We start from the raw sequence: 9,465 nt of genomic DNA on the forward strand, positions 1-9,465 counted from the left end.
GTTCAGATTTTTGTATCATACCTTGTTGTCCAGGATTGTTGGAAACAAGTGAAGTGTTGAAGAGGATTGTTCTTCATACACTTGATTACCTATAGGTTAGATAGTAAGCATCACCATTGGTGTGAGTAGGCTGTACAATAATTCTAACTATAGTGAAATCTCTTTCGAGTCGAAGGGGGAGTGGAATACCTTCGGAGTGTGAAGGGAACCACTATAATTTCTGGTGTCCTTTTACTTTCTGCAATTTATTTTTCAGCACTTAAACGAAAAATAACCAAGAACTGGAAACAAGATCGAAGAAATTTCTTACCACCTAATTCACCCCCCTTCTTAGGCGCATTTACAACTTACAATGAGGGCCTAAATCCTTGACCCGTCGCGCACTAAAGTGCGAGCAAAACGGGCATGCTCAACGGCCGGACCCGTTTTGCCACCCCTATTTGTAACCCCCTACCGTTATGGAGACATTATGATCCTTCAATTTCTAAAATCATTTCCACGTTGAGACTCTTCGTCTGACCATCATCTCGACTCATCCAGGTTTCATACCCGACCAAAAAGACTTTTCACCTCGGCCCATTTAAGATCCTCAACCCACCAACATGATGACTTTGGTCCGTATTCCAACCCATACTACTATCCGACTTCCACCTGAATCATTCCTATTTCATCAACGACTTCTTCCTATTTTACATGCTCACTGGTCAACATAAATTTCTGGGATGTATAAACTCATATTTTAAATATTAAAAAATGAAATAAAGAGTGAGTATAAGTGTTAGATCAATCGACACTTATGTCAATTTATTTTATGCATGCGTCAATTCTATTGCGTTAATGTACATTTTCTATATGCATGCACCAGCTAGTCTTGGCGTCAATGTATATTCATTTTTATTTTATTTGCTAATACATGTGACAATTAATTTAATGTCTAAGTATAATTTTGAAAGCATGCACAAATTGATCTGACGCATGCTCTTTGTTATGATTTTTTTTCCTTTAAATATGGATAGTTTGATATATAGTTTGAAAAAAAAAGTATCTTGTGAAGGGTCGGCTTAATTTTGACAAGTTCACTTAACTTATTATTAACATCAAACATAGGTTAATTTTTTCCTTACCATAATTGTTAAAATAGGAGAGTGAAATAGAAAAAAAAATCCATTAGAACAGTAATTCTCTTGTACCGATGAATTTCAAAAAAAATTTACAACACTTTTCATTACTCACGTTATTACTAGTAGTATTATTCATTAATTAACCCTTTCCCGCACGGTCTTAATCATCATCAACCTTTCATCTCCGACCCCACACCATGCCATCCACCTTCAACCTCTCTCTCTCTCATCATCATCATCATCATCATCATGCAGTTTCTTCATCTATCCATTTTCATCTATACACCGTTGCGCATAATGTCTTATTTTTTTTCTATTCGCACCTCTCAAATCAAACTCCCGAATCCCATTTCTTCCTCCCTGTTAATTCCACTCTTCCGAACAATACCATTGAAGCGTCGGCGGTTGTTCGTCGGAAAAGAAATTACAAGTCTCATCGGCACTAAGAAAATTATGCTCTTCCATTTTCACATACTGTGTCTGATACTCATTCTGAAACTGAAAACAATTACTCATCGACGACGGCGAAGAAGATGAAGAACCACCAAACTTCAACGAAGAGGATCCATTAGACATCAAAAAGCTTTGATTTTGAAGAACCCCAGATGAAGAAATCGCTGCTTTGGGACTGTTATTGTTTTCTTCGTTCAAGATTGCGCTTGAGTCGCTATCTGAAGAACCGTCTTTGAAATCCGCAGGTAACAGAGAAGCTACAACCTCGGTGTTTCTGAAACAGATGTCCTTAGAATCGGATCTAAGAATGGCCGTTTCATCGGAAGCTGTGTTTTCTGTGTCTTGCAATGTTATCAACTCTTGTTTTACACAAACATCACTTTCTGTAGTTGTGTTTTCTTCTTCCATTTGTAATCTTGATTTCAATTCCTTAACCTGCCAAATTAAGCACAATCACTTTCTTTAATACTAACAATAAAAATGTATTTTGAACAAAATTTCTTTAATTTTGTTAGTTGTATAATTTAATAAATTACTATATTTTTTTCATGATGAGTAAGTACCTCTTTGAGTAAGGTTTCATTATCACGTTGAAGTGTCTCATAATTAACCTTAAGTGCATCAAAGTTAGCTTTAAGAACTCCATAATCTCTTTCCAACTGTTTTGTTTTCCATCTAGCACGACGGTTTTGAAACCAAACCGCAACTTGTCTTGGTTGCAAACCAAGTTCTTGAGCAAGCTTCACTTTCCTATCAGGTTCAAGCTTGTTTTCAACTTCAAAATTCTTCTCCAAAGCCTTCACTTGATCCACACTCAGTCTTCGTTTCTTTTGCCCTACTTCTTCAACACATCCTTCTTCGTCAAATCCTTCCAACATCGACTGAAATTCCCTTCCATACACGTTGTTGTTGCTGCTACTGCTGTGGTTGTTCCTCGGACTATGTTCCTCTATGTAAATCAAAATTAAATCAAACATAAGTACAAAGTAATAGCTGTTATTAAGCATTAAGCGTAAAATAAAAAGAAATTAATTAATTTAAACCTGTTTGTGGACAGATTGTGATGAGAGCACCTAAAGAATCGGAGCTGGAAAGTCTCTTCATGAGTACACGTAATATTAGTAAAAGATTAAGGTTGTTAAATATGATTAGTGAAAATTGAGATCTGAAGAGAAGAGAAAAGAAAGGTTTTGTTTTGTTTTGTTTTACTTAAATGGAGAGTTTAGGGTATCTTAAACAACGCCAATTAGCACAATTGTTTAAGCAATTACTAAACAAAAACAACCACTTATCACAACCATTAATAACTTCCATGTGTCTATCTTTGTTTTTTCTCACCTCTTCACCCATCAAACAACTCCAACACAACACAACAAATTGAAGTAGAGACCAATAAGTATGTTTTTTTTTCAGACACCACTGTTTTTTTTTCTTTTTTAATTGTTCTACATGATTACACTGTCAAATTTTTATAGGTTGAGAGAGAAAAAGAGAAGGTGGAGAAGAGAAGAAAAATAGAGAGAGAGAGATTGGGTTGTGTTTTGTTGAGTTTGATGGTGAAGGGGTTCACGGGCAAGGTTAGTTATGGTGAGATTGTGAGTATAAATAAACCCAACCTGGGTTAGAATTTAACTAGGGTTAGGTGACTGCTACTATGGTTGGCTTGGATTGGATATCAAATGTAATGTACCTCAAATTAAACTCAAATGCAGTTTTATTGGTTTTTCGTCCGTTTGTTAGAGGAACACGCATTTGTATGCAAACGGCGTGGCTTTCGCCAGCTGGGTACGCCGTTTGAGCCGACTAAACATTTGTGTTTCGTCAGGTTTTACTGTCATGATAACTACCACGCGCTTCGCTACTATGGATAAATTTGTTAATACATTATACAACAACAATAATAATATAATAATTTATTGTACAAAAATAAAAAATAAAAAAATAATTATGTTTTTAGTTGGATAGTATTTATTTGTTGGATAAGGTTAACATGTGCCGGTTAAAAAATGTACAAATAAAAAATTCATATTAAATTTGATATATAATTTTTATTTTTTTTATTATATTTGTTTTTTAATTAATATTTTTAGAACACAAATTAACATTACTTTTATTTATTTATATTCCTTCCGTCACATAATGAATGTCTCAATTGATTATTTTATATATATTATAAAATATATATAAAAAGATAATGATATATTCACTAAAGTATCATGTATTAAGTATCGAGAACGATAAAAGTAGTATTATATTAATTAGATGATAAAATTGAAAAAAGATATATTGAACTTGAAATGGATCATTCTTTGAGTGCAACTTCCGTTAGATGTGTTTTGTATGATGTCAAAACTATGATATTTTAGCGTAAATGCATATTGGACGGTATCCTTTAAATCTCTATGTGCATCTTAGCATTAGGAAGCATAAAAGTATTTGGAGACAATGTGGGAAAGGTCTCATGCATCAAACATGCATGAAAAATGAAAAATCAATTTTTGTGAAAAATAGCAGTACAGGTAGGCACATAGAACTATAGGTCGACCTATGAAAAAAAATTGGCTATAGGTCGACACATAGAACTGCAGGTCGACCTATGAAAAAAATTTCTTGATATAGGTCGATACGTATGTTGTTGTATTAAAGTATGTTCTATGTTTCATGCGTCGAGTCTTCAGGTCAACCCATAGGGAGCACATAACTACAATAGGTCCACACATGACCTTGGACATGTCGACCTATGCATCGAACAGGTCGACACATAACCTGTATAGGTCGACCTATCTGATATTTTTCTTCAAAATTTCATATATTTCTATCCTCCTTTGCATTTCTTGTTACTTTAAATCACCCATGCATATAAATACTCCATACATGCATCATTCTCAAGTAAGATTTCTAGAGGGAGTAAAACCTACATGAATCCAGAACTTTAAAGCATATCATTATCTTCAATTCAATATATGCATACACACAATCAAACTACACATAATTATTTTTTGATTGGGTGTCATCTAGATTAGGATTGATAACGTCCAATTAGGTTTGTTGTATCGAGAATATTAGGTTGTGGTCTTTGAGGGATTCAAATAAGAAGATCGTTTGGGGTTTTCCTTCAAGATCTTTAGGGTTTGAAGATTTTTGTCAAGATTGTGCAATTCAGATCCGATCAAGTGAAAGCCTTGAGACTAGGTGTGTCGGCAAGGAAGTAGCATGAAACGGTGGATCACATTGGCAAATATTGGGTTCAACAAGTGTGCGCTTGGGATTAATTCAGCCGGGTGAAAGCCTTGAGACAAGGAGGTTGTGCAAGGAAGTAGTAACAACGTGTGAATTGAAGCGGCATTGTTGGTGACTTGATCAAGCTTTGATCAAGGTTTTTGGAGGTGCTAGAGTCAAGAACAAACCTAGGGTTTATGGGATTTGATTTCTCATCTCTTGTATTGATACTTTTCCAAAGTAAGATTTATTATATTAATATCTCAATTCGAATTCGATTTGAGGGCAGACATACCCACAGCGAGATCGAGTGGGGAACTGCCTAAACAAATCCTTGCATACTCTCTCTCTCTCTATTTATCTATCTTGTTTATTTTTCTATTCACAAATTGTTAATTACGTTGAGCTCTTGATCAATGTTGTTTGAATAATAACTTTTGAAATATTTGATAAATTGTGTTGGTGTAGTAATCACTAACCATTTGGTAGTGATTGGTTGTTAAAAACTACAAACACTACACTAATATCCAAACTTTGTTGATTGCACGCAAAATGTTTGATGAATTGTGTCGACTAATCTTTAGTGTGTTGTTGACATTGAAGATAGATAGTTATTATAGTATAGTATTCAATTTAGTGTTTGGAGTATTGATAAATCAACTTGTGAATTATTATCATACCATTGGTACTCATACGCATATCTGAGCTTTTCAATAGAAGGTTCGGTTAGACGATTTTGGATCTGGGAAATATTTTAAACTTGCTTCCGCGCCATAAATTTTTCTATATCAAAGTTTTAAATAAAATTTTAATTTGGGATCTATTCACCCCCCCTCTAGATCTAGGCTTATCGTCTAACAAGTGGTATCACGAGCTTTAGTTGTTCCTGATCTTAAGATTTTCTTATTAGATAATGGCTACCGAACCTAAAGGGGCGTATAATAGAGCACCTATTTTCACCGACGAAAATTATGTCTATTGGAAATCTTGTATGCGTATCCATATAAACTCCGTTGATAAGGGTGTATGGGACGTCATCGCCAATGGTCCTAATCAAATTACAATGATCAATGGTGATGGCGTCATCGTACCAAAACCGGAAAATCAATGAAATGATAATGATAAGAAGTTGTGGTCTCATGATTGGAAAGCACAAAATATTCTCATATTCGCATTAGGTGTTGATGATTATTATCGTGTCTCTCATTGTGAAACCTCCAAGGCTATGTGGGACGCATTAGAAGTTGTCCATGAGGGAAATAATGAAGTCAAACAAGCTAGGATCAATACTTTGAATCAAGAGTTTGAACTCTTTCGTATGAAGCATGGTGAAACTATTGCCAACATGCAAACAAGATTCACACATCTTATTAATAGATTGAATGCTCTAGGTAATCATATCTCCAATGTTATTGCTACTAACAAGGTTTTAAGATGTCTTAATAGGGAATGGCAACCCAAGGTCACCGCTATCAAAGAGGAAAATGATCTTAAAGTACTTGATCTTACTACTTTGTTTGGTAAATTGGAAGAATATGAGCAAGAACTCACTTGCTTGAAAAAATATGAAAAATAATATGAAAAGATGATGAAGAAAGAGAAGGTTAAAGACAAGGTGGAAGAGAAGAAGTTCATTGCTCTAAAGACTTCTAGTTTCAAGTCCTCAAAGAATAAGCCTAGTGAGTATGAATAAAGGGATGACAAGATCTCCGATGATGGTGATGTTGGGCTATTTATCAATAGATACCAAAGGTATATTCTGAAGAACAGGGTCAAGCACTCCGAAGGCAACTTAGCAAAACTTAGAAGGGAGTCCAAGTCTTCAAAAAATGGTGAGATTAGGAAAGGTAAATTTAGAAGCTCTTGTTATAATTATGGTAAAATTGATAACTATAGACCATAATGTCCCATGATTAAGAAAGACAAAGAAAGAGGGCATCACAAGAAGCCTAGTAAATTTAGAAGAGCTTATGTAGCTTGTGAGAGTGCAAGTGATTCCTCAAGCGATGAAAGTTCCACTTCAAGTGTAGAGTCGGTCCAAATTTGTCTTATGGCTAATGGAAGGAAGAAGAAATAAGTACATCATTCTAAACTTGAGCTTACTAGTGATTTATCTTATTCTCAATTACTAGACGCTTTTGATAATCTTCATAGAGAAGCATTAAATGCTTTTAAGAAATTAGCTTCACGTAAAAAGATATTTTTGCAATTAGAAGCTAAAATATTAGAATCTAAAAGGAAGTTGGAAGCTATTAAGAGATCTATGATAGATATTCAAAGTGACAAGAATATATGTGAAGAACCTTCTAGGTTTGATTGTTAATTTTGTCATAATTGGAAAAAAGAGACAAGTGCTCTTCAAGTCAAATTAGACACAACTTTACAACCTAAAAGTGCATTTGCTATTGATCCTTCTAAGTACAAAAGATCTTTGAATCATTCATACAAAAAACATAAAAAAATTTAAAAAGGATTTGAATGGTAAAAGCATAAATCATCATAAAATATCTTGTCATTATTGATGGAAAAAGGATCATACCATTGAAAAGTGAAAATTTAGGAAGATGTTAGTTCCTAAAGAAGTCTCTCAATGGTTGCCTAAATGCAACCTTGATTTCACTCACTTCCAAGGACCCAATGAAAATTGGGTACCTATTTCTTTTGTTTAATTCTACAGGTTGAATGTCTTGACGGGCTACATATCACTTTTCATTGATTTTGTGCCAAAGAAAAAGGGATTCGTCGCTTATGGAGATAACAATAAAGGAGCTATTCTTGGAAAAGGTAGTCTAGGTAATTCCTCATCTACTACTATCTTCGATGTAATGCTTGTTTATGGTCATAAACATAACCTTCTTAGCATTAGCCAACTTTGTGACAAGGGTTTTAAAGTCACATTCATTAATACTTGTTGTTCATTTACAATGAGAAGAAGGATTGTGTGTTTAAGGAATTGAGAGTCAATAATACTTATATGCTAAATTTAGATGATGTGTCCTTGGTTGGTACTAAGTTTTGCTACCATGAGTGAAAACCCTTGGTTGTGGCATAGGAACTTAGCTCATATTAACTTTGACTTACTAAAAAGGGTAACCTCAAAGGATCTAGTCATTGGTCTTCCTAAAATGAAGCTCACAAAAGATCACCTATGTGAAACATGTCAAATGGGGAAGCAAATGAAGGTCTCTTTTAAATCAAAAAATGTTGTTTCAACATCTAGACCTCTCGAACATCTTCATATGGACCTCTTTGGTCCTTCTAGGACCAAAATCTTAGGTGGAAACTATTATGGCTTTGTTATAGTTGATGACTATTCTAGATTTTGTTGGGTTATGTTTTTGTCTAGTAAAGATGAGACCTACCCGACTTTCAAACAATTTGCTAGATTGCTCCAAAATAAAATGAATTTGAAAATTGTTTCCATTCGAAGTGATCATGGAGGGGAGTTTGAAAATCTTATTTTTGAAAAGTATTGTGAGAAACATGGTATTGAGCACAACTTCTCGGCTCCTAGAACTCCACAACAAAATGGGGTTGTTGAGCGTAAAAATCGAGTTTTAGAGGAGTTAGCAAGGATGATGCTTAATGAAGGTAATTTACCAAAGTACTTTTAGGGCGATGCTATTAGCACGACGTGTTATGTTTTGAATAGGATATTGATATGTCCCATTCTAAACAAAACCCCCTATGAATTACTTAGAGGTAGAAAACCTAATGTTTGTCACCTTCATGTCTCTGGATGTAAATATTTTATTTTAAACAATGAAAAGGACAATCTAGGTAAATTCGATGCTAAAGAAGATAAGGGTATCTTCCTAGGATAATCACAATCTAGCAAGGCATATAGGGCCTATATCAATAGGCTACTTATTATTGAAAAGTCCGTTCATGTTTCTTTTTATGAGTCTTTTCCAAAATATGTTGGGAAGGGTATGTATTTTCATGATATAGGTGTGTCTTTTCATGACATTTTCAATGAAACCGATCAAGGGATTGATCAACCTTAAACAGATGAAAATGAGAAAGTAGAAGATGATGATCACAAAGAGGAAAAAGAGGAGAGTCCAGCTGCAGTAGACAACCTTCCTTTGTCTTGGATAACATCCAAAGATCACCCTATTGATAATATTCTTGGAGATATCACAAGAGGCGTGACAACACGCTCTAAGATAAGTAACCTTTGTTATCACTTCGCTTTTGTGTCACAGATTGAGCCTAAAATGCTAAAGATGCATTACTTGATGATCATTGACTAATGGAAATGCAAGACGAACTAAATCAATTTAAAAGGAATAACGTTTAGGACCTTGTCCCGCGTCCAAAACATCATAAAGTAATAGGCACAAGATGGGTTTTTAGGAACAAGCTTCACGAAAATGGAGTGATAACCCGGAATAAGGTCTGATTAGTCGTTCAAGGGTATAACCAAGAGGAGGGTATTGACTATGAGGAGACTTATGCTTGGGCGCCCGACTTGAGGCCATACACCTTCTTCTTGCCTTTGCTTGCTCTAAGAACTTCAAGTTATTTCAAATGGATGTGAAAAATACATTTTTAAATGGTTACATTAATAAAGAGATGTATGTCGCTCAACCTCCCGATTTTGAAAATCACGAGTATCCCAATCATGTTTTCAAATTAAAACTTGCTTTGTACGGTCTCAAACAAGCAC

The 9,465-nt window shown here is 34.6% G+C and overlaps 1 protein-coding gene across 1 annotated transcript; it reads right to left on the minus strand.

The window, feature by feature from the left end:
- Positions 1-1,167: 1,167 nt before the first annotated feature.
- Positions 1,168-3,167, minus strand: LOC127107332 (homeobox-leucine zipper protein ATHB-6). Its single transcript, XM_051044624.1, has 3 exons — positions 2,618-3,167; positions 2,138-2,523; positions 1,168-2,009 (listed from the first exon to the last, which is right to left on the minus strand). The coding sequence occupies exons 1-3, from the start codon at positions 2,676-2,678 to the stop codon at positions 1,485-1,487; spliced, it is 972 nt and encodes a 323-aa protein (XP_050900581.1). The 5' UTR covers positions 2,679-3,167; the 3' UTR covers positions 1,168-1,484.
- Positions 3,168-9,465: the final 6,298 nt, after the last annotated feature.

The sequence above is a fragment of the Lathyrus oleraceus genome, chromosome 7, assembly GCF_024323335.1.
Source record: "Lathyrus oleraceus cultivar Zhongwan6 chromosome 7, CAAS_Psat_ZW6_1.0, whole genome shotgun sequence".
In the NCBI taxonomy this organism is placed as follows: Eukaryota; Viridiplantae; Streptophyta; class Magnoliopsida; order Fabales; family Fabaceae; genus Lathyrus; species Lathyrus oleraceus.

Bases quoted from the DNA above. Each gene is read 5' to 3' on its own strand.
- LOC127107332 (XM_051044624.1), bottom strand. From the start codon at position 2,678: ATGAAGAGACTTTCCAGCTCCGATTCTTTAGGTGCTCTCATCACAATC. The intron at 2,524-2,617 runs GTTTAAATTAAT...TGATTTACATAG, and splicing joins CACAATCTGTCCACAAACAG to AGGAACATAGTCCGAGGAAC. The intron at 2,010-2,137 runs GTACTTACTCAT...TTAATTTGGCAG, and splicing joins ATGAAACCTTACTCAAAGAG to GTTAAGGAATTGAAATCAAG.